General features: G+C 43.1%; 1 protein-coding gene across 4 annotated transcripts in view; it reads left to right on the forward strand.

Moving 5' to 3' along the window:
- arel1 (apoptosis resistant E3 ubiquitin protein ligase 1) overlaps nt 1–26,183 on the forward strand; it is a 74,810-nt gene that overhangs the window by 26,565 nt on the left and 22,062 nt on the right. For all 4 annotated transcript variants that reach the window (XM_041214535.1, XM_041214534.1, XM_041214536.1 and 1 more), the window contains 10 exons: nt 336–550; nt 657–728; nt 1,160–1,386; nt 4,328–4,565; nt 8,827–8,996; nt 10,742–10,922; nt 13,891–14,144; nt 22,014–22,091; nt 22,633–22,774; nt 25,947–26,068. In XM_041214535.1, the coding sequence (XP_041070469.1) occupies nt 336–550; nt 657–728; nt 1,160–1,386; nt 4,328–4,565; nt 8,827–8,996; nt 10,742–10,922; nt 13,891–14,144; nt 22,014–22,091; nt 22,633–22,774; nt 25,947–26,068 (1,699 nt within the window). The remainder of the gene's footprint in view (nt 1–335; nt 551–656; nt 729–1,159; nt 1,387–4,327; nt 4,566–8,826; nt 8,997–10,741; nt 10,923–13,890; nt 14,145–22,013; nt 22,092–22,632; nt 22,775–25,946; nt 26,069–26,183) is intronic.

Here is a 26,183-nt window from a genome sequence, read left to right on the forward strand (position 1 = left end):
TTTACCTTCAGACTCTCCTTTGGTGATTTTTACATGTTAGCCCTTAGTACATCTGTTATTGATTCTCTTCCTTGTTTAAAATTTGGACCATGGCAAATATCTTCTGAAAGTGCTGAAAAATAGCATGCATCACCTTCCTACCATCTACCAAACTTATTGATTCTTCAGCATTCTAATAAATTTATTCATTTTTCTAAGATGATTGGGTTGTATTTATTCCTTGCTCTCACTAGACGTTTTTGAATTGTTTCTTTCCTAATGCACCCCAAATGTAATGTGGTAAGTAGCTGACTTGAGTAGCAATATCAGCATTCTGATTCCCTGCCTCCATACAGGCTAAAATCATTGGGCTGCAGCACCCTTACCGATCTGGTTCAGTTTAACAGCAAGTCGCAAATTGCTCTCACAACCTGGGGCTACTTCTACGGTGACTACCATAGGTTCGGCAGGAAGATTCTCGAGATTTCAAGGGCACATCTGGAGTGGGAGCACAAGCTAAAGCTTGTTCATAACTTAGTCCAAAGGCGCAGAGTTGAAAAGTGGTCAGTGGGTATGTGAAAATTCAATCATTTAGAAAAAGAATGCATTTCTGCTTTTTCCTTTTTGCTCAATTTAGGTGAAGTTTGTTTATCATTAATTTGAACTCTTTTCTTTAGTGGGAGCAGTGTTTTTTGCCTCTAGCATCACACTTTGCACTCTAAAGAGAGACCTGATGTTTATCGTTGTTGGTGAGTACATTTGAATTGCTTCCTTAGGGCTGTAAATCTCAGTAATTGAACTCTGAGGGGAGATCTGTGTTTAAAAAAAAAAATCATACCTCATGCGCACATGCGCTTTCACACACTCTCACTCTAATAGAAATTCAGTAAGCCTGCTCAGACCTGTGGGAATGACTTGTGATGGTAGGGTTTTAATGCTCTGCTTCTGACAAATTTGACATGGTTCACTGGTAGCACCAGTCCCTAATAACAAGCACAGTTCACTGTGTCTTGCAGCACTGTCTCTGGGATCAAGAGATTCATTGTTGCATATTTTTGCATCTAGTTTCTGTTGGCTAAACCACTAAGAATTTGTCTTTTTGTAATATTTACATGTCCCCATTTTGTTAATTGGGGAAAAATAAAATTAGCTAAGGTGTGATTTGTCTATCCACGTACAGGTGGGATCGCAGTTTCCATCATTGCATTCTTCTTTACTGCCAAGTTCCTTTATGAGCTTCTGGCACGGATCATCAGCTTTCTTCAAAATGACAACAGAGGTAGGCGAGGGAACCGCACCATTTATGACTATGTCCGTGGGAACTACCTGGATCCGAGGTCATGCTTAGTCACCTGGGATTGGAAGGACCCTCAGGAAGTTGGGCGCATCATGACTTTTCGAGTGCATGTGAGTAACAATATCTTAAACCTCTCTAGTTTAGTTGTTCCCATGTATCTGCTGCCCTTGTCCTTCTAGATGGTAGTAGTCGTGGGTTTGGAAGGTGCTGTCTAAGGAGGCTTGGTGAGTTCCTGCTGTGCATCTTGTAGGTGGTATACACTGCTGCCACTGTTCATCGATGGTGGAGAGAGTGAATTTTTGTGGAAGGGGTGCCAATTGAGCAGGTTGCTTTGTCTTGGATGGTGTCAAGCTTCTTCAGTGTTGTTGGGGCTGCACTCATTCAGGTAAGTGGAGAGTATTCCGTCACACTCCTGACTTGTGTCTTGTAGATGGTGGACAAGGCTTTGGGAAATCTGGAGATGAGTTACTCACCACAAGATTCCTAGCCTCTGACCTGCTCGTTTAGCCACAATATTGATGTGGCTAGTCCAGTTCAGTTTCTGGTCAATGGTGATCCCCAGGGTGTTGATAGTGGGAGATTCAGCAATGGTAATGCCATTGAATGTCAAGGGGAGATGGTTAGATGGAGATGGTCATTGCTTGGCACTTGTGTGGCACAAATGTTACTTGCCATGTGTCAACCCAAGCCTGGATATTGTCCAGGTCTTGCTGCATATGGACATGGACTGCTTCAGTATCTGAGGAGTTGCGAATGATGCTGAACATTGTGCAATCATCCGTGAAAATCCCCACTTCTAACCTGATGATGGAAGGAAGGTCATTGATGCAGCAGCTGAAGGTGGTTGGGCTTAGGACACTACCCTGAGGAACTCCTGCAGGGATGCCCTGGAACTGAGATGATTGACCTCCAACAACCACAACCATGTTCCTTGTGCTAGGTATGACTCCAACCAGTGGAGAGTTTTCCCCTGATTCCCATTGACCTCAGTTTTGTGAGGACTCCTTGAGTGACACTCGGGCAAATGCTGCCTTGATGTCAGGGGTACTGACTCACCACCCTATGATTCAATATAAGTAGCAAAGTTGATTGTTATTTAGGAAGCAGAGAAGTAGAGTTTGTTGGAGTAGTAGACTTTGCACTAAAGGCGAGGAGCTAACATATGCACTACAGTGACATTCACTGGCAGAAGAGTATAATTACAACATGGACAGTTTAAATAGACAGTTTCCATTACAAATGTGGATGTTGAAATTTATAGGAAGTCAAACACGAAAGTGACAAAACTATGTCAAAAGGAAGTAACACTTTGTAGGCAAATGCATGCATACAGGTGCAAAATTTTTCATATAGATTAGTCAAGGTGTGTGGAATCTGGACTTGCTGAAATCTTAATTTTAATCAGGATCATTAGTATCTATGAGTAGTGTAAAGGCCCAACAGCTGCATCCACTTGAAAGAAAAGGCTTGTAGTTATTTAGAACTTCTTCACATCTCTCAGAAACACCTCAAAGAGCTTTACACATAATCAACCTGATGACAGTTTTGCATAGAAAGGTCCTCAACAACAGTGGGATGATTGATCTTGTTAATCAGTGCTAATGGTTGTGGGAGTGATATTGCCAGGCCACCAGAAGAGAAATCCACTGTTCATACAAAAGTGTCATGAGCTCCTTTTTAAGTGCACATGAACCACAGGAATGCTGGATTTTAGTCTTGGTTTAGCATTTCATCCAAAGGACAGTGCATATAATGGTTAACACCTACACACCACTGATGTGTCAGCATTGATCGTGTGGTCAGGTTCTGTAGATTTTTTCAAATTTATCCATTCACAGGATGCAAGCGCTGTTTTTGCCCATCCCTAATTGCCCTGAAGTAGGTGGTGGTGAGCTGCCATCTTAAACCACTGCAATCCATGTGTTGAAAGTAATCCCTTAGTGCTGTTAGGTAAGGAGTTCCAGAGTTTTGACCCAGTGATGTTGAAGGGACAGTTATATATTTCCACATTAGGATGCTGTGTAACTTGAAGGGGAACTTTCAGGTGGGACTACTGAGATTTAAACCCTCAATTTTTGATTCAGAGGTACAATTATCTTAGTCAAATACTGCAGAAGCTAACGATATTGCTTACAGTCAAGTTTTGAACTACTAGTTCATCCCCAAAAATATAATTTTGGACCTTGAGATCACAACTGACAGTTTTATAGTTGCTACAGGATGATATCTCCAAGTGTTTTATATCAAGGAGGGTAAAACCTGGATTGTGATCAAGAGGCAAACATTGAGAATTTTGAGATGGATAGGGTCAGAACTAAAGATTTGGTAGGGTTTTGAAAGTGGAGAGGGCGGAGGAGGGAAATAGACAGGGTTATTCAGAGGGTCAGACTGGAATGGCTGATTGAGAGTCGAGGGTTTGGGAGTAAAAGTAAGATAGACTCGCATTTATATAACATCATTCACAACTTTAGGAAGAAGTGAAGACCTTGAAGAGTCTGGAGAAAAAAATTGAGAATGGTTCCAGGGATGAGGGACTTCAGTTAAAAAGATATATTGGAGAAGCTGGGGCTTTTCTCCTTCAAGAATAGAAAGTTGAGTGGAGATTTGATAGAGGTGTTCAAATCATGAGGGGTCTGGATAGAGCAGGCAAGGAGAAACTGTTCTATTGGTGGAAGAGGTTGAGAACTAGAGAACACCGATTTAAATTGATAGTAAAAGCACCAGAGGCGACATGAGGAAATTTTTTTTTACGCAGCAAGTGGTTAGGATCTGGAATGCACTGACTGAAATTGTGATGGAGCCAGATTCAATTGTCATTTCCAATGGGAATTGGATAATTACCTGACAAAAGAGAATTTACAGGGCTTTGGGGATAAAGCAGAGGAATGAGATTCATTGAATTGATCTCGTAGTGAGCTGACATGGGCATGTTGGGCTGAATGGTATCCTTCTGTGTTGTAACCTTTCTATGGTTCTGAGGGTGTATAACAAGGAGAAGTGTTAGTACAGGACTTATTTCAGAAAAAATATTCTTCCACTGTTGCTGTATAGTTGTTCTACAAGAATGGGCAGTCATTCCCTGCACACCGGCCGGTAGGATTACGAATTCACATCTCACACATGGAGCTTGGGTTGGATGTTCCCATCACACAGGAGGTGCTTCAGGCGCAGAACAACAATGTGGTGAAGGTGGGCTTCACAGTGCGGAAGGCAGGAAGGTACGAAATCTCTGTCAAACTTGGAGGATTGAATGTTGCCCGCAGCCCATACTACAAAATGTTTCAACCTGGTAGGTGTGAATGTGTGTATGTTTTAACTGGGGATGAGATTGTCTGTCTGTTTTATTTTCTCTCTATTGGTTTGCCCTCTTTGATAACTGAGCACCTTGCATCCATGCCTCTATAAATAAGTGGGTAATTAGCCACTAAAACCTGCCCCTTACACTTGTCCTCTAATTTTCACTGCAGGTTTTTTTTTCTTTTGTGGGATGGAATGATGAGTGCTTCACTTCTACTTGGTCCTCCCCTACAGTAGTGACTGAAATCGAAAGTTCAACGCATGTGGAAGTGTGCTGACAAGCTCACTAATATTGAATTACCTGGAAAAACTCAGCAGGTCTGGCAGCATCGGCGGAGAAGAAAAGAGTTGACGTTTCGAGTCCTCATGACCCTTCAACAGAACAGTTCTGTTGAAGGGTCATGAGGACTCAAAACGTCAACTCTTTGCTTCTCCGCCGATGCTGCCAGACTTGCTGAGTTTTTCCAGGTAATTCTGTTTTTGTTTTGGATTTCCAGCATCTGCAGTTTTTTGTTTTTATCACTAATATTGACCCTTCTTTCTCTCACTCTGTCTTCCTGTCATTGCCAATTGCTTATTTGGGTGTTGATGTTCCAAGTGTAGTTTGGTTGGCACTTTACTGCAGCAATACTCACATCTTTTGTTTACTACGTGTAATTGACTCTGATAACTGCTCTATTGTCTCATCTATGTGGATGAGGTTTTGTTGGTTGTTGTTAAACATATGTGAAGATTTACAAGATAAAAACAAAACAGTTCTGTCGAAGGGTCATGAGGACTCGAAACGTCAACTCTTTTCTTCTCCACCGATGCTGCCAGACCTGCTGAGTTTTTCCAGGTAATTCTGTTTTTGTTGTGAAGACTTACATCCTGAATTCTCCAAAACTCTCAAGTTGTTACTCAAAGTAGAAAGGCAACTAAATTCAGTTGGTGGGAAGGACAGGGGATCATAAAACTAGGTTGTATTGTAAACTTACAGTAGTAGATCCATGAATGAAAATTATGGTTCAAACACATGGCCTACCTCCTCTGGAATTTAAGTTCTAATAAAGCTTGGACCCCTAAGATAGAAGTTTCCTTTCTTTGCTACTTGTCTGGATTCAAATTAAAATGAATTTGTACAATTGTAATCCAATCGTTAATCTGTAAACACTGTCCATGATTTGACAATAATTGAATGCACAGTAGCACTGCACATAGGAAGGAAAAATAAGTGACACACACATTGAGTGAATTAAGTTGCAATTGTTAAGAATGATGCTAAATAAGACCCAGAGATCTTGGTAGGCCCATAGCTCAACATATCCCACAATGCAGAACAGCAATCAACAAAATGGAGACTAGACTATGAGCCAGAAGAGGTAGTGATTAAATTGCATGGAGCTTTTGTCAGACTGTGTTTTGAGTATTGTGTCCAATTTTGATCATCTTTAGAACAGACGTTCGAGCACTGCAGAGTAGAGCCATTAGGCAGATTCCTAGGCTTGGGTTTTCGCTCACGTGGTGGGTGTGCGGAATCAGGAAATTTACCAGCTTGCCACACCTACCCGGGTGGGAGTGCCCAGAATGGTGGGATCTTTGTTCTGGGGAGTGTAGGGGGGTGCGTGCTACGGATTGGAGCGACCACAGGGGCTACCAATTACAGGGGTGGGTAGAGCTGTGAGACGGAGTGGGGGAGGGGAGAGAAGCGGGGAACATAGAGTGAAGTGGTGGGGTGGGGAGAGATTAGTGAGAGCAGTGTAGACATTTGAGAGTGAAGAGGAGAGAATGGGGTAGACTGTGGTGGGAAGTGTTTAAACTGCATTTTATTTTAAAAGAAAACCTACCTTTTGACTGGTTTATCTTGCAGCAGGAATCAGGCCTCAAAGATTGGTCTGGTAGACCACACCCATCATTTTATAAAAAAAAAGTGAGGATTTAAAGGGGCCTCGCGGCTGTTCGCACTCAGTCTAAGCTCCATGGCAGCAATTGTTCCCTCTGAACTCGTGACCCCAAAATCTCATTTCACGACCCCTCTGGGGATTGTGACCCACAGATTGGGAAGCCCTGTATCAGGCCCCCTACCTCTTGGCCCTCTCACCCCCTCACCCTACCAATACCCCATGTCCTTCCACCTACCCCTAATGGTCCCTCATACTCTCCATGCCAAACTATGCCCCATACCCTCCATGCCAACATCCAGTATTCACCATGGGCAAACCTCAGGAGCCATGCTGAGCTGAAATATAATAAAGGTCGAAGTATCTGTTATAGACTTCATTATACAGAACAACCATTTTCATTCATAAAAGGCCATTCAATACATTTAAATCCCCTGAAGTACCTAATCCCTTAAAACAAACATTTGTTTTTATAACCCTACCTGAAAGATAGCTAACCCTTTGATAAGATCTTGAAGCTGCCTATCAAACTCTGAACTGACAGCCCCCTCCCCCCACCCCCCCACCCCCTGTGACAATGACAGGTTTTGAAAGTAGTCCAGCTGTAATAACACAATAATTTGTAGCACTTAGTGTTATGTCAACAAACATCTATTGAAACTGCAAGCACAGATTTTTTTCAATTGACAGACACAGGCAGGCTCTTTTACAAAAGCTAAAGGGCAGGGGATTTAATTAACTTTTCAACCTCACATTTCCACAGACTTTATCTGTCCTCTGAGCATTTAGATCCACTCTTTTTAAAAAAAAATGTAAGTCACTCACTGCAGGATGAGGCCCTCACTCCAGCAAAAATATGAATTGTTTGAATGGTTCTGCTGAGTTCAGGTTTCCCCCATGCGTGTGTCACGTCCTGCCCCTGTTCCCCTACCATCTAAAATAGCTGTTGGAAATGGGCACGTGACTTCCAGATCCGGGTTCCTAATGCTATTTTAGATATCCTGTGGAGTCTTCATGTCTCTCTGAAATTCTAGGCCCTTGTGAGGAGAATTTGAGTTGAGGGAGATTGAAGAAACTTGGGCATTTTTGCTTAGAAAGGAGGTTTCTGAGAATTGGTCTTAATAGGAATTTATAGGAATGTTAAGGGAATGGAAAAAGTTAAGCCAGAATATTCCGTAAACTAATTTGTAAGAAAGTACAGATTTTTTTTTTTAATTCATTCAAGGGATATGAGCATTGTAGGCCAGCATTTATTACCAAAACTTAATTGCCCTTGAAGAGTTGGTAGTGAGGTGCTGCCTTGAACTGCTGCAGTCCATGTGCTGTAGGTACATCCACAATGCTGTTAGGGAGGGAGTTCAAGAATTTTAACCCAGCAACAGTGAAGGAGTGCAATTTTGTTCCAAGCCAGAATGAAGATTGACTTGGAGGCGAACTTGGAAGCTGTGGTATTCCGATGCACCTGCTGTCCTTGCCCTTCTAGGTGGTAGAGGTTGCAGGTATGGAAGAAGCCTTGGAGTTGCTGCAGTGCATCTTGTAGATGGTACACACTGCTGCCACTGGTGGTGGAGGGATTGAATGTTTAAGATAGTGGATGAGGTGCTGATTAAGTGGGCTGCTTTCTCTTGAATGGCGTTGAGCTTCTTGAATGTTGTTGGAGCCGCACTCATCCAGGCAAGCAGAATATTGCATCGCACTCCTGAGTTGTTCCTTGTCAATGGTGGACAGGCTGCGGCAGTAGGTGAGTTATTTGTCGACCTGCTTATGTAACTGGTCCCATTAATTGTCTGATCATTGGTAACCCCCATGGTGTTGATGGGGTTTAGGCATTGAAATGCCATTGAACTTTGAGAGGAGATGGTTAGATTCTTTCTTGCTAGAGGTGGTCATTGCCTGAAGCTTGTCGGACCAGAATGTGGCTCGGTATTTGATAATGTTTACAATGTGCCTTAGGATGCTTAAGTTAAAGATACTATATAAATGAAAGTTGCCATTGTTCTGATCTTGTGAACAAAAGCACAACACAGTCCAACAGAAAAAGGATGCTGGACTTCAGTGCTTATGTGAAGAGCAGTTACAAATCTGAACTTATTTTATAAATATTCTAAAATCTTATGATCCATTTGGTCTCCAGTATTTTGCACCAATTACACAAAATTATTATCGCATGAGAGTATTTTATTCTGCATCTGGCCTCACTAAATTTTACCTGTGAGTAGGTTTGATGCTGGGATCAAAAGGTAGAAAAAATGTTAATTGTCTTGTATCAATAGTCAAAATAAATCACGTATCTCGCATCTCTGTCTCTGATACTGAAACAGCTGAAATTTATTTCTCCTCTCTTTCCCCCCCACCCCACACCCTCATTTATAGGAATTGTATTTCCAGCAAAAACAAAAATTCTCTACCACTTCTCCACCCTGGTACTGACCAATGGACAGCAGCATACTTTGCAGATTGCCCCACGAGATGAATACGATAACCCGACAAGTAATGCATTGGCTGTCATTGACCAGGATAATTACAAAGTGCAGATCAAAGAGGTGAGTGATGAGTTGGTTGCAAGCAAATCTTTAATATTTTCAGAGATCCTACATTAAATCTTAGACTGTTTACTTTTTTTAAATGCCTGCTATTATTAAAATCCTGCATTGTCCTCCAAGCTTCGGAGAATGTTATCTTCTCAATGTTATATTCATGCTATGAAAATAATCTAAGAATATATTCTTCAACCATAAGAGTGAAAGAAGTTCCTAATTTTCCTATTGCCCTGCTGTTTCTGAGCGCCCTTGATGTAGGCATTCCAGACATTTTGCTCTCGAGCGCAGGTTATTCTTCTATTGTCACTGCTCTCCCTGTTGCCATCCTAAGCTTCTCGAGCGAATCTGATGCATTGTGGCCTTGTGTTACATTTCACTTGGGGCCTGAGTCGCTGGGGCAACATACACTTTAACAAGCATGTTGTAGACTGGAGCTATGGATAGTGATGGGAGAGGCTGTAACTTTCTTACAACATGGCTGACCAGGAATATCTCCTGATCTTACCCCCTGCCATTGGTGTGTGTTGGAAGGATTTGCAGGGTGATACTCAACCTGTTTGGCTACCTTATGAACGCACCTTTCTTGGCCATCAAGTCCTGGAGTAGCACTTGAACCCGCAGCTTCTGGTTCAGAATCGGGAGCGCTACCCACTGCGCCAGAAGATCTCTCAATCTGATATGTATGAAAGGGTTATTTGCCAGGAGGTTTTTGGCACTGCCAACTTCAACCGTCCTCCATTCCATTTATTATTCCACCAAGTAGCCTCAAAGACAGTTTTACTTTTATCTAGATGTCCTTGGGAAAAGTGGAAATGTAGAAAAAATGGGTTAGCAAAATAAATTGAATCAGCAAGTGTTGGAATGTTTCATTGAATCTAACCCAAAGACATACGTTTGGTTTCTGCAGTTTAACTAACACACCCTGCTGCAATGTTACAGATTTTCAAAATCCCTCTTCAGAAACAGCATAACACTATTGCTTCAAATAATAGAGTTGCCAAGTTTCAGAAATTGATTGAGGCAAAATATTGGATGAGGTGTTCTAATTAGTGCCATCCACACTTGCATTACACTAAGAAGTAAAGCTTCTGTTGTGAGGTAATTCCTGAATTGAAATTACAGAATGTTAAACTGTGATGCTTCCCCCAGGGAGCAAATTGACTTGGCCCAAGGTTGTTCAAGGCTCAAGCAAAGTAGTGAGGGGGGTGGGGGTGCGGATGAAAACTCTTCACTTTTATCCTGAAATAGAAAAATGCTTAAATGTAAGGATTTATGTTTATTAGTGGGCTATTTATTTTTAGCGGGTGAGTTTCAAAACAGTGAATTTATTTGTAAGCTATTTTCTCCCCTTTTCACCCAGTTAAGTTGTTTCTATCCTGCTCATTGTTTTTGATAAAGGAGAGGGAAAAGGTAGGTACTGCACATCCAGGCTTGCACTGATTCTGCTGTACGATAAACACCAGGAGATGTGCATCATTAGCACAGAGTGGCTCTCCTTCCCTGTATCCTCTGTCTCCCTTTGGGAAGAGCTTGGCCTCCACTCTGCATGGCCCCATAGCAAAGCAGCTGAAATCAATTATCTCAGCAAATGGAAGATCATGGGTGTAACCGTATCCAATACATTATGCTATGTGCACTATGCTGCCTGTCGGTTTTTGAATTTTCCAATACTTTTATTGAGATTGTGTAAACAGCGCAACTAGCTGCTAGTCTATAGCTGATTATTTTATCCCTCACTTGTATTTCAGCTTGGTGCCTCTGAAAATGAAACGTCAGAGGTTTTGTTTAACCGAACCATTTCTTCGAATAAGACAATGTGCCTAGTACTTCTGAACTTGACGTTGTGGAGAAATGGTTGTTTTCGAGCATCTGTTACCTATTGGGATCAATTGATTGGTAATGGGGTGTTCGACATCATTGTTCTTAGTGGTGAGTAAAACTTGAAGCCTAAATTTTGTGATCTAGCTTGCACCTTTCAGTTGACCTTGCAAACTACTGTCCCACCCCAGCCTCCCCTTTCCTCTCCAAGTCCTTGAAGGTCTTGTCATTTACCAAATCTGTACATTTTTCTTGCAATGCCATGTTTGACTTCCTCCAATCAAGTTTTAGTCCCCTGCAGCAGTATGGAAATGGCCCTCATCAAAATCATAACTGGCATCCATTGTGACTGTGACCATGGAAAACTGTCCCTCCTCATCCATCTTGACTTGTCTGCAACCTCTGATAGGATCAACCTCATCATCCTCCTCCAATGCTTCGCCTCCATTGTCTAGCTGGACGATGGGATTTCTCTCACCTGGTTCCATCCTTATCTATCTAGCCATAGCCAGGGAATCACTTGTAATGGCTTCTCTTCCCACTCCCACACCATTACCTTTGGATATCCTTGGTCATCTCCTATTTCTCATCTAGATGCTGCCCCTCGGCGTCATCATTAGACAGCATGTTGTCAGGCTCCATATATAAACTGATGACATCAAGCTCAACTCACCACCATCTCTCTCGACCCAGTCTCTCCACTGTCTGTGATTTGTCACACTGCTTAGCCAACGTCCAATATTGGATGAGCAGAAATTTCTTCCAATTAAGTATTGGGAAGACCAAAGCCATTGTCTTCAATCCCCTACAAAATCTGGTTCCTAGCTAACAACTCCATCCTTCTCCCTGGCAACTGTCTTGAGACTAAGCCAGAGTGTTTTCAATCTTGATGTCGTCTGTGACGCTGAGATGAACTTGGACCATGTATCGCTCCCTCACCAGGACTCTGTTTACAAGCCTGTAATGTCATCCAGTTCTACCCATTTCACATCATGTATCTGAAACCCTAATCCATGCCTTTGGATGCTGTTGGTCTTGATTGTTCTAATATACCCCTGTATAGCCTCCCATCTTCCAACCTCCATAAACTTGAGCTTATTCAAAACTCTGATGTCTGTATCATAACTCACACCAAGCCCTGTCCTTCCATAACACCTATACTCGCTAGTCTACATTGGTTTCTGGTTTGGCAATACTTTTTAAAAAAATTCTTGTCCTTGTTTTCAAATCCCTCCATGGCCTTGTCCTTCCCTATCTCTGAAACCTCCTCCAGGCCTACACCCTTGTGAGATTTCTGCGCTTACCCCAATTCTAGCATTTTGCATCCCAGTTTAATCACGCCACCATTGGCAACTATGCCTTCAATGACTAAAGTATTGTACAGATCTATCAATGTTATTTTTATGGACTTCTAGAAGGCATTTGATAAAGTCCCCCATAAGAGACTGTTATTGCTGGAACTCATAGTTGAAAGCAAGTTATTGGCTTGGTTCGGAAATTGGCGCAGTGACTGGATACAGTGTAGTGATAATTAGCAGGGACTCCGATTGGCAAGGTGCAACTTGTGTCCAGCAAGGATCTGTGTCAGGGCCACAACTGTTCACCAGATTAATGATTTAGATGATGAGATAGAAAGCCACATGTCCTAGTGTGCTGCTGACACAAAAATAGCCAACATTGTAGGCAGTGTAGATGGAAGTATAAAATTACAAACCAATATTGATGGATTGAATGAATCGGGTAAAACTGTAGCAAATGCATTTCCATGTCAGTAAATGTGAGGCCATCCACTTTGGACCTAAAAAGGATAGAACAGGGTATTTTCTGAACGATTGAATGCTAAAAACTGTGGAAGTCCAAAGAGAATTGGGGACCCATGTACATAGATCATTAAAGTGTCATGAGCAGGTGCAAAAACAAATCAAAAAGGTTAATGGAATGCTGGCCTTGATAGCTAGCTGACCTAGAATACAAGAAGGTATAGCTAAGTTAGACCATGCCAGGAATACTGTGAGCAGTTCTGAGTATCACAGTTTAAGAATTATTGGCTTTGGAAGGAGTGCAGCATAGCTTTACCCAAATAATATCTGGACTCCAAGGGTTAAATTACAAGGAGAGATTGCACAAACTAGGATTGTATTTCTAGAATTTGGAAGGTTGTGTGAATTTGACCAAAATTTTCATGATAATAAAGATAATAGGGTAGATAGAAACTACTTCTGGTTGGGCAGTCTCAGACTAGGGGGGATGGTATAAAAATTTGAGCTGACCTTGCAGGGGAAATTGGAGACACTTTGCACATACAGTGGTACAAGTTTAGAACTCTGTTAGATTTTAAATCTAAGATTTATCGTTTTTTGTCAACCAGGGTTATTGAGGGATATGAGCCAAAGACAGCTATATGGAGTTAGGTTGAAGATCAGCCATGATCTCATTGATTGATGGAATAGGCTTGAGGGGCTAAATGGTGTATTCCTGTTCCAATGTTCCTTCAGCTGCCAAGGTCTTAAGCTATGGAATTCCCTTGTAAACCTCTGTCTCAATGTCTGTCTCCACTTGTAAGATGTTCTTTACCTCTAAGTTTTTAGCGATCTGTCCTATTACCTCCTTTTATGAATGAAGTACCTTAAAGCATTGTACTACTTTACAGGTATTATAATTCCACATCAGAGCAACATGCCAGGGTAGCAGTTCAGGATCAGGTACTGATACTTATAGTCTGCTTGTTGATTTTCAATTACTGAAAGCAGGGGAACAGTGTTAGGACTTCATGCTCTAACTTTTTTAAGCCTTCCTGTGGAAACTGCCTTGTTGGAAACGTGGCAACCAACTACAACTGCAGAAGTGAACTCAGTAGGGGGGGGTTACTGTCCAGGGAATCACATGAATACACTTGCATTCCATCATTCCTTGTTGCAGTTTTCCTGAAAAGACCCCTGAGAAAGACTATGCTTGGGATTATAGCACTTGACAAAAGTGAGTGATTAATACTGACCTATTGCAACCTGCACTCCTGACTGAAGGGCTTTGTGTGGAAAAAAATTATGCGCATTAACTATTTGCTTTTTCTTGACGATAGAGAATGAAAAGAACACAGTAGAAAAGAACGTGTCAACTCCAGGAACCAGTGTTTACTTCGAAGCATACTTGTATAGCACAGCAAATTATGCTCACTCTCAATGGCAATTATCACCAGTCACAACTGCCACCATGGGTCGACACCCATCAACTAACACAGATGAAGAAGAAGATGAAAAAGATTTGGATCAGGAAAATCAGACAGTTGAGAAAGTGAAGAAACCCAAAAAGGTTTATTGTTACATATCACCAAAGGTAAGAAAGGGCCCACTAAGTTGTGAGAAATTGTCCTGAGAGTTAACAAAATAACTAAAACATCAGGAACTGAAATTTACCAGCCCTTTGGGCTGGAACACAGAGTAGGCTAGCAAAATGGCAAGGGAAGGCATCGGAAAGAGTGGGGGGCAGGTGCCTTCCTGCTGCCAGCCTTCTGATTGGCAGCAGCCCTGGCAGCATGTTGCAGGCAAAATGTGACCCTATGTCCTGCCGACCACCGTCAACCCCCAATTTTGTCCTTTCTGGCAGGGCCCTTATCACCTCTGTAGAAATCTGCCACAGGTCTCTCAATCACCTTCAATTTTATGGTTCCTAATCAAGAAGGCAAAACTCATTTTAAAAAAGCATAAATTGTTGACTGGCTGCCAAAGATGGTATGTGTACAAATGATACTACTACACGGTGATAGATACTTCCCACCTCGGATACTATGAAGTCATAGGTTAAAGATAATGCTTATAATTGCTCAGCTGGGAGAGAGAGTCAGTAAGAGACAGGTAGTAAGTGGAGGCTAATTGCTTCCCTCTTTTTATATTTAAGGAGGAGAATGTTACAGATTGAATTGTGCACTTCTTATCGAGCAGCTCAATAATAATATTGGCAGGTGGTTTGGAGCATGTTTCTTGTATTATGATCTTGGTAGAGGCCAGTAATATGTTTAGTTTTTTTTATAATCCAAAAACCCAGGTATTTACTCAAAAGAATTAATCCACGTGGTTCATGGTTTAGTCAAAAGAATTTTACTACACCAAAATCAAAGAACATTACTCTATCTTAAATAGTCGGTTACATTAAAGATATTAAAAATACAACCAACCCAAATTAGTTATAATCTAAACTGAACTGCTCCAATCAATTTCCTTCCACACCCATCTGACTTATGCCCCACCCCCAATACTCAAGTCAGATACTTAATAGAAATCGGAAGTTTAACCACTTGGCCTGAAGACGGTTTCAAAGATTCATATAAGGGTTGATATTTCTTGGACCCCTTCTGCTCCCCTGCTCTCTTTTTTTCCCCCCTCCCCCATCTCCCACTGTGCAAAACCCCCCCTCCCCCCCACCGGGCCAGGGCATTTAGCCAGGGTGAGAGGCTAGCAGCAGTCGTCGGGCTACGTAAGCTGTACTACAGGGCTATGTATGGCACGCACATCGTAGTCCTGCTCCAGAGAGGGGCAAGGCCTGTGTGCTCAATTGGGCTAAGACACAGCTTGGAATGCAGGGTGTGTTCATTGTCTTACAGTTGGTGGCGATAGGGTTGTCTGGCTTGAGATTGCAGGAGTGCCTTTGATAAGGTGGCATATTTCATGAATCAAACTTCTTCCAACCTCCTGTGTGATTGAGACATCAAGTATCGGGGTTGGCATCTTGATCACCTAGATCTGTGAGTTTACATCTCAGCTACAAGACTGTATCAGCAAAAAGCTAGAAGTGCAGACGCAGCTCTCGGGCATGACAGTGGCTTTCTGTTTGCGAGTGGGATGCCTGCTATGTTTGCCCAGTATTCATTAATTTGTTGCATCTATCAGTCCACAGGAAGAAGGAGGATTGAATAATGGAGCCTGTGCTCAATGCTACCTTCTTGATGGCAGTGATCCAATTGAGGAGGAGGGCCCAGCGGCACCGAGTGCAGCTTCGAGAGGAGGCCCGGCCTGATGTCCATGGTTCAGGGAAGCCTTCTCAAGAACCAGAGGGTGAGGAGGTTAGGCCCATCCCATGGAGGCGACTCGCATGACCGAGGGTCTATTGAAGAAGACTTTCCTATCTGGCGATGAGCAAAAGACAATGAAGCCCACGGTCTGCACTAATCAAGAGATGTAGTGAATTATATATGCCACATTCTGCAGGACTTTCTAACACCCCATGCCCTCGGAGGACATCCCCTGAAGCTCACTGCCGCTCTCAATTTTTTTTTTGCCTGGGGATCGTTCCAGGGATCCACAGGGACATCTCTCAGACCTCAACACACAAATATTTCAAGGAGGTGACAGATGCCCTCTACAGTGCAGCTTATTATGTGAAGTTCTAGCCAGGCTGCTAGTTTCTAGGGTTTGCAGTTATCTCGGGCTTCCCTAGAGTACAAGGTGCAATCGATTGCATGCACATCACTTTGAGAATTCCATGGCAGCAACCCCTGATGTTCATTAACGGGTCAGGATTCCAGTCCCTAAAAGTTCAACTGGTGCGCGATCATCTTGCACCTTTGTACAGCAATTACAAGGCTTGATGCTTGAGCATAAGGGGTACCTGTTCAAATAATGACTCATGACACTCGTGCGTCCTCAGAATGCCTTGGAGAAGAGAGACAACGTGGTGCATAGCTTGACACGATCAATCGTCGAGCAGAGCAATGGCATCCTGACGTTGTGCTTCTGATGTTTGACCTGCTCAGGTAGGGCTCTGCAGTACTCTCCACAGAGGGTGTCCCACATGATCGTGGTGTGTTGCGCCCTTTGCAACCTGGTGCTTCAAAAGGGGTTCCCTTGCCAGAGGGAGATGTGAAGGAGGCTGAGAGTTCAAAGAACAAAGAAAAGTACAGCACAGGAACAGGCCCTCTGGCCCTCCAAGTCTGCGCCGATCATATTGCCCGTCAACTAAAACATTTTTCACTTCTGGGATCCATATCCCTCTATTCCCATCCAATTCACGTATTTGTCACGCTGCCTCTTAAACACCACTATTGTACCTGCTTCCACCATCTCCTCTGGCAGCGAATTCCAGACACTCACTACCCTCTGTGTAAAAAAACTTGCCCTGCACATCTCCTCAATAGTTTTCTCCTTTCACCTTCAATCTATGTCCCCTAGTAATTGACTCTTCCACCCTGGGAAAAAGCTTCTGACTATCTACTCTGTCCATGCCACTCATAATTTTGTAAACTTCTATCAAGTTGCCCCTCAATCTCCGTCGCTCTAGTGAGTTCCTTGGACAATGAAGAGCTGGAAGGCAGGAAGCTGAATTAGGAGATGAGGGTCAGCTCCATGTGAGGATGCTATTGAAGAAGCACGACATGGAAGATGTGCCCGTGCCACACCGATAGCTGCAAGATTCCAGAGGAGTAAGGTGCAGGAAATTAGACATGGCCACATTCTTTCTGTCCTTTGGTGTCAGTGCACTGAAAGGCCATTACAGCCACTAGCATTGAGAGCAAGTTCTGAATTCGGACTTGCGCCTTCAACTCTCAAGATTCACCAGGCCCTAATCTTTGGAATGGTCAGCAGCAAACCCTGTATCTTTGCACTCTGGGAAGTGAGATTTGACACAACAGCGTAAACACTATGTCAAAGAACTTGATGCAGTCCTCACCATCTTAATGAGAAACTTCTGGCAGACATTGAGACATGTGCATGGTTGGGGAGACCATCATGACTGCAGGTCTTGTGCATTGGCACTGCCAATAAAGATAGCCATCTCATTTTGATAAACAATTACAGCTAATCCTCCAAGGTTATTGAGCACACCTAACTCCATGTCCTCTTGTAAGGAGTAGAGGTTACTAACGCATTTTGCAAACACTTCCAGTGAAGAGTTTGAAGCATCTCTCTGATATAACACAAGGGTTGAGGAACTATCATGAATCAATTACACATCATGTCAATGTAAGGCTCACAAAGGGAGGCAATCACTCAGTGGGAGCATGGCTCACCCTTGCAATAAGAGGGCACACAGATGCATATACACAACGTGTTCAAAAGATGGGACCATTCTCATAAACAGCAAATGTATTTACAAAGGTGCATGATATATACAGTATTGAGTCCCTGTGACCCAGAAGTGATGTCAGTTTCGTAATTTTTGTAACCCTACTGCTACGTCTTGGTGCATTCGTGATGTCCACAGCAAAGGTGGAGGCAGCCTGATGATTGCTACGCCCTGTTGCCTTTGGTGATTTTGGAGGGCAAGCGCTAGAGCACCGAGAGCTGGAGGGCCCTGACCTGCTTTGGGTCTCCTGCTATGTGGCAGGTGCACCCTCTTCAGCCTGTGGAGTTGAAGGTGGTGGGGGTCACAGGCAGAGGGGATTGGGATCAGTTGGGCACTCCAAGTCACCTGGGTGGATGGCCCTGGTGTCTCCAGCTGCTGGTCCTCCTCCCTATAGGTGCCCGAGGGCCCCTGCCTGACTCCCTGAGAAGTTGCTCCTGGAGGGAGGTCAAGGTGCCCCACTCCCTCTTGCCTAGCCACTGATTTATCCCACCAGTGCCTTTAGCAATGGAGTGCAGGTCCGAGTGCAAATCCAACAGGATATGCTTCACCAAGGTCTCCAAGATGGCTGCCACCCTTCCCATGGAGGCCCTGAGCCGATTGTATGTCGAAGCCATGACATCAGACAGAACATGGACAGACTCCTCCATCCTTTACTGCAACCTGTTGACTGCCTCTCACAACTCTTCCTGATTTTCCGCTGCCTGTCGTTTCATCTCGGCATGTTGGAGACGGCCACTTGCAGAGGTTCATCATCTGACTCAGACTGCTTGATCTCCAGCAGTCCTTCAGGTGACAGAGACCTTGGCAGTCACTGCCTCTGACTGTGCGGGGATATGTCAGTGAAGCGCCCCCCCAGAATGTGCCCCCAAGCCTAATCTAGATTTATGACTCACCGGGGTATGTGTCTTTGCGCTGGTGGCGGGTACGGGTGAATGCATTGACAGTTCTTCATCTGATGAATCCCTTGCTGAGGTAGTCTGGGGCTTATGGTTGGTCTGGAACTCTGGGCCTGCTGTTGCCTGTAAGAGAGAGAAGATCGATTTAGGTCATAAGCAGGCAGAATACAACATTGCATATCACTCACTGTAATTGTCAGGATGTGATCAACTCATGGAGGGCTCATACTGGCTTGCTGGGAGAGGCTGATCTTGCCTTCCTCACGGGAACGACCTTTGTCTTTGCCTGTCAGCTAAGTGGCATTCTCCTCAAGCTGGGACAGCTCCTGGATGTCTGCCATCCCTCCTCCTGTCTGGAATATCACCCTCTGATTGTGGTTGAGCTTGGCCTGCGTGCAGATAAATGAAATGGAATGTGATGAGAAGAGATGGAGAAGATGGGAAGCATACATGCCTGCTTTGTGTGCTGAGCCCTCCACAGTAAGGGCTGAAGATGGGATTTGTGCAGCATGATAGATGAGATGCTGGTGATTTTAAAGTACTCGTGAGACAATCGGTGCTGATGTCTCCACTGCTAATATTGTGTGAGATCCCTGAGCAGTGTAACCTTTTGAGTGTGTGATGCCACAATGAGAATTAGATTGGAGTGAGCTGAACTTACCCTGGCGGAGTGGATGAGATCATTCATCCTCCTCTTGCACTGGATGGCCTTTCTTGGGCGGGTGCCCAGCAAGCTGACCTCCCTTGCAACCGCCTCCCAGGCTGGTGAGATGAGGCTGGTGGGCCTGCTGGAGACATCCCTCAGGTAGAGGATATCCCAGTGCTGGCAGACCCCATGAATGAGAGCTTCAAAGGAGTCATTGCTGAACCTGGGAGCAGCATTTTTGCTTCGGTGGAGTCATATCAAGAAGTTTCCTGCACACAACTGGCCTGCTGAGTGTAATGTGTGTTCAGGTGATGTTTAAATATGGTGCCTGGACCTTTGACCCCAATAGGTAACGGCAGGCCACCCCACCATGTGAGTTGGAGAGCTATTTGCCGACACGTAATTAGAGGGTCCTAGCGTGAAATCGGGTGCGATTTCTCACCCCATTGCCCAGTGGGAAATACCACGAAATCTGTCGCACTTAGTCTCTGGAATGGAAATTCCTCCCCTAGTTCTTGCAACGACCATCACCCCAATATAAAATATAGGCTTTTGCCCAAAAGCAAATGGATTGTTACACTGGGGAGAACGCACTGACCTCTGTACTCTAGCAGTTTAGTCAGGCAGAGCACAGTCTTGCATACTGCCTAGTTTCCATTTAAACAGTTGGATGTTTAAGTTGTAAGAAAGTAAGAGAAGGAAAGAAGGACTTGCATTTATATTGCGCCTGTCACAACTTCAGCGTGTTCCAAAACGCTTTACAGCCAATGAAGTACTTTTGAAGTGTCACTATTGTAACGTATCAAAATTAAATAATTTGGGCATTCCTCAAGATTCATAGTCTATGAACTGACTTTAATCGCATTGCAATGTCAAAGTACAACCATGTCTGAAAATCTCATCTGGACCAAATAAGCAAAATCGTGATATAAAAGCGTGGTGAATAATTGGCTACTGCTGGGTTTTATGTAGACTCAAGTGAAACTGCACTCGATTCTGAGGCGAGTTCATTCAGGTGCAGACCATAACACGTGTAAGTTTTGAGTGTGGAAAATAGTGTTCGTGCAATTTTAAAGATGTGGCGACATTTAAAGTGGAGAGACAAAACTCTACAAGCCTTTAGAGAGCCTTGAAAATCATTATTAGTCTTTAACAATTCTGAAGGGTTATGAAATTAAGAAATATGAATGGAGGCGAAAGAAAAGGAAACCCAAGTTGCCGGTATGTGTCTGCAGACAAATAATGGAGCAGTCCAGCACTTGACCCTTGGTTTAATTGCTACTGCCTGTACCATTCATAACATCATCCCCATCTGCTGACCAGAACTATGTGAAGACAATTCTACAAAGCCATTGTCAATTAGGTGTATCAAGTCTTGGTTATGTATTGCTAGACATGGCCAATTAGCTCACACTGGCTGGTGATCACCCTTGAAGGCTATCTTTAATGCAGTGCCACTGAAAATGATAGTGTACTGTGATCAATGTCCTCCTGAGCTAGGATTCCCAACACTCCCATTTCAAAGTGCAGTCAACTAGAATGGCTGATTGTTTCCCCTAGAGACGAGGAGAACACATTTGGACCTGCCTATATTCAATGTTATGAAAACATTTTCATGTGCACGTTGCTTTCCTAGAATTCATCAGACAGGTTATGTTCTTTTGGTGTAAGGAAGACCAGGTTATCATCTTTGTAATTTGTTCAAAGGAAACTATGTACATTTTAGAGCCGTCTCATGGGAACATAGGACTTGAGAGCAGGAGTAGGCTATTCGGCCCTTCAAGATTTCTCCACCATCGATATGATCATGGCTGATCTGGTTGTGGTCTCACTTCACTTTCCTGTCAGTCCCCCAGAACGTTTGACTCCTTTGTCGATCAAAAATTTGTTTAACTCAGCCTTGAGTAAATTCAATGAACCAACCTCATTCTGGGGAAGAGAATTCATAGACTAATGACCTTGGGAGAAAAAATTATCCTCATCTCCATCTTAAACTATGTCCTCTAATCTCTAATCTCCTTTAGTTCTAGTCTCCTTCATCTTCAGGTAAGGCACAATTTTCCCCATCTGAAAAGCTAGCGAGCATCTTTTTTTATAAATTATTGCCAATTTTGTCTTTTCCCCCCTTGTCTTGAAAACATTAAGTCCTTTGTTAGACTATGGTTATTTAGCTGCTATCTGCTCTCTGGAAACTTATCCAACTGGCAATTTATAGTCAGAATCAAGAAGCTGTCTGGCTGTTGAGGCCGTTGTGACTGAATCTGAACTTGTCTTCACCTCATGCCCATAGGTGCATGCCTCCATGAGGGTGATGCCTAACAGTTAGGAGCTAATATCCTGGCCATTTGATTTTCCTTTTCTCTCAGTTCCTTTAACCAAGGGTTGCTGCAGCCTGTTATTTCATAGCCTCTTCTCTCTGTCTCCTGTACACTTCACTGAGCCTAGCATTGCCATACAGAAAGTCATTATTTGGGAGCTTTTTGTAACTCTCTCATTTCTTACCCACCGCTGGAACATGCATAAAATACAAACCCTAAGCAATTCATAGCAATGTACTTGGCAGTTGGTGTAAATGGAACAATAAACAGAATATTTGTTTTCCAGCAATTCTCAGTGAAGGAGTTTTACCTGAAAATCATCCCTTGGAGACTTTTTACTTTCAGAGTATGTCCGGGAACAAAGGTGGGTCTGGAGTCCACACTGAAAATGATGGGTTTTTTTGGGGATGGGGTGGGAGGGGGCATGGGTGGCAATTCTCAGTTGGTGTTTAATTATGTCACACTACGGTGGGGATGAGGTGGCATGCTATGTATTTGTTTTGACCATATTTATCCAATGTTTAATTGCTGATTAGTTAACTAATCTCAGTTCAGGTAGCAGGAAAGTTCTACAATAAAGTTCTACTCTACCACAGATCTATGGGAAGAATTAACTGGTGTTACCAGCCTTCCTTGCAGTCCATTGCACTTTTGTTGGCTGGCTACAGTATGTAGGCGCCCAGTGAAGACAGGGTCAAATTCAGTTTCTCCCCACCCTCCACTCCAACATGAATAGTCTGCTACTGCCCAGGCATACTAATGAACATTGGTTACTTAGATAGAATACTAGCAGATTAACAGGACCTGAGTAGAATCTCAGGAGTCAATAGTTTCAACAGAATGCAGAAGAATTGAAGAGGGAAAATTGATGGACAAATCTAAAATGGTGACTTTTATCTTCTCAGTTTTACTACCATGGTCCAGATCCAGTGCATAAGTTCTTGACTCTAGTGGTGGATGATGGGATACAACCTCCTGTGGAACTCAGCTGCAAAGAAAGAAACATCATGGCAGCAACGTTTATCCGTTTCTTACATAAGAACATTGGTAATAATTGAAGTCTTCAACTCCTGTACTTCTCTGTTGTGTAGGTGCTGTGCGTGAGAGAGAGAAAGAACACATTGCTGCTAGCTTAAGGAAAAATTGAACTGGACAGCTAAAGAGCATCAGAACTGTGCCAAGTACTGCTTGGATAAGAATTCTCTCCCCTGATTTCCCATCCGGCAAATTGCCCATGTCTTCAGGTCAGGCAGAAAAGGAGTTTTGAGAAGCTGCCAAGTGGTGGCTAGGCACTTACGGGTGCAAAAGGCAAGAAAGTTTGGCAGCTAAGTTATTTTGAATCATTTGATCATATTTTCATGTGGCTGGATCAAGTTACTGCTGTCCCATTGCCTCAGGACAACTGCATATAAATGGGCATGAGAAACCTAGTTAAGGAAAGGAAAATTTGTAATTTAGGTTTTTAAAAAAAAAAGTTGGTTTTATTGAGACCAGTCTACATTTACTTCTTGTGATCCCTTGTGTTCAGCTGTCTTCTGCCACTGCAGTTCATTCTCGCCCTCCTGTATGAATATACTTAGTATCAAATATCTGTGCAGAGTTGCTTCAGACATTTAGGGTAGGATTTTCCATTTACCAGGCAGGCGGGCAGGCCCAGGAGCGGCTGGGAAATGGTCCACCGCCCGCGATTGGCCCCGACCGCGATCTCACGTTGGCCGGCCAATTAACGTTGGCCACCCAGCTTGAAAGGCGCGCTGAGGAGCTCAGCGCTGCGGGTTGGGTGGGGGCGGGGGGAGCATGAGCACTAAAATCTGCGCCTGCGCGGGAGGAGCGTGCACTGAAAGCTCCGTGAAGGCACAGAGCCAACTCAGGGAGCTGAAGAATTGTGGATTCAAAAATAAAGATTTTAAAAATGAGAAAAAACATGTCCCCACACGTGACTCAGTCACATGAGCAGGAACATATTAAAAATGATGTTTAAAAATTTTTATTTTTTTTAAAAAAAATTACTGTTGGAAACTTCAGTCCATGAGCATCCCAATGTCATTGCGCACTCTCACAATACTTGGTCAGTAGGCGCGTGCAAGATGAGATTTCCTAAAAAATGCAAAGGCCTCCTTTGCCCGCCCGCCAACCGAACCATTGAACAGGCAGTGAAAAATAGGTTAAACTTAATTGATAATGGGTCTTAATAGGCCTTTTAATTGTCAGCGGGCCCACTGCTGACTCTCGCGTGCACCTGCTGACCGAAGTTTCCTGAGAGTGCGCGATGATGTCAGGGCACTTGCTTGACATCATCGTGCATGATTTTACACTCAATCAGGTTGGGCACGCACTCGCCCACAGAACGTAAAACCCTGCCCTTAAGGTTTTTACACAGTCAGCAACCATGATCATTTACATGTTTGTGTCACACATTGTGAATTGGCAATTGGAAATTATTGTCTACCGTGTATTCTGTCATTTTAAATTGTTCCAACTGTAGGAGTTGAACATATAATCAAAACTGGTACTTTAGGCAACATAAAGGGACACTTTGCATTGTCAAAGTGATGTGCTTTGGATGGAGTATTAAACTGAGGCTCAACTGCCTGTTTAAAGAACTTTGATAAATGTTATATATTCCACTTGGGATAATGACATTTTATTCGTGGCTTTGTTCTGTGATTGTTCAGCTTAGCCCACTCTAAGGACAAATCTGATCGCATGGATTGTTACTGTATTTCTTCCTTCCCCTGTACAGATGATATTACGATTTATAATAGTTATTTTCTAAAATACCCTAGACTAGAACAGCCTTTAGCAGATTGGAAGTTAGCAAATGTAACGCCACTATTTAAGAAAGGAGGGAGAAAGAAGACTTCAGGCCAGTTAGCCTAAAATCAATCAATGGGAAATGTTGAAATCTATTAAGAAACCCTCAACAAATCACTTACAAAATCATTGTCTGATAAGTCAACATGGGTTTGTGAAATAAATCCTTTTGACAAATTTATTTGAGTTTTTTGAGGATGTAACTAATAAGATAGATAAAGTAGATCTAGTCTATTTGGTTTTCCAAACAGCATTTGATGAGGTACACGCAAAAGGTTAATACAGAAGATGAGGGTTCATGGTACTGGGGGTAAAATATTAACATGGATTGAGATTAATGCGCAAGAAGTGTAGATTAGGGATAAACAGACATTTTCCAGTTGGCAGGCTATAACTAGTGGACTGCAACTAGCCACAAGGATCAGTTCTGGGGCTTCAGCTATTTACAATCTATATTAATGACTTAAGACAAAGACATTGTGATTAATGTATGTAAGCTTTCTGATGTTGCAAAACTAGGTGAGGAACACACAAAGAGGCTACAAAGAGATATAGACAGGTTGAGTGAGCAACAAGATGGCAGATGGAGTATAATGTGGGCAAGTGTGAGGTTATACACTTTGGCAGTCAAATTAGAAAAGCTGAGTATTTTTATAAGGCCTGAAACTTTGAAATGTTGATGTTCAGAGAGACTTGGGTGTACTAGTACAATGAAGACAGAAAATAAGCATGCAGGTACTGCAAGCAATTAGGAAAGCAAATGGCATGTTGGCCTTTATTGCAAGGGAATTGGAGTACAACAATAAGGATGTCTTGTTAGAAATGTACAAGACTTTGTTGAGACCACTCCTGTGCACAATTTATGTTTAAGGAAGGATTACTTACACTGGAGGTGGTACAGCAAAGGTTCACTGGATTGGTTCCTGGGATCAGATGGTTGTCCTATGATGCAAGACTGAGTAAATTAGAATAATGCTGTCTGGAGTTTAGAAGAATGACAGCTGATCTCATTGAAATATGCAAGATTCTGAAGGGGTTTAATGGGTGGGCATTGAGAGGTTGTTTCCCCTGACTGGGGAATCTAGAACACACAGGCACAGTCTCAGGATAAGGAGAACGATCATTTAGGACTTGCAGGAACTTCTTCACATAGAGGATTATGAATCTTGGGAATTCTCTACCTGCAGCATTATGGACACTCCATCATTGATTATGTTTAAGGCTGAGCAAGGCAGATGTTTGATGTCTCAGGGAATCAAGTGGTATGGGAGATGTTTGTGGGAAAGTGGAGCTGAGGCAGAAGATTAGCTGATTGTACTAAATGGCAGAGTATACTCAAGGGGCTATTTGCCTCGTTTCTTATGTTCTTATTATACTAAAGCATTTTCATTCTTCTCTCTCCCAGGAGGTTCTGAAACTTTCCAAGACAAAGTGAATTTCTTTCAGCGGGAACTTCGTCAGATGCACATGAAACGATCACATACAAAGATTGTACTAAAAGTCAGCCGCCACAGTTTCCTTGAGTCGGTGAGTTTAATGTGCTGTCTGGGTTATTGGAGTAGGCTATTACTAGAACTCTACTGCCCATAATTTCCCCATAACATAGTCCATTAATTTTTTGTTTTTTGCCTAACATAGGAGT

This window comes from Carcharodon carcharias, chromosome 20 (assembly GCF_017639515.1).
Source record: "Carcharodon carcharias isolate sCarCar2 chromosome 20, sCarCar2.pri, whole genome shotgun sequence".
Classification (NCBI taxonomy): domain Eukaryota; kingdom Metazoa; phylum Chordata; class Chondrichthyes; order Lamniformes; family Lamnidae; genus Carcharodon; species Carcharodon carcharias.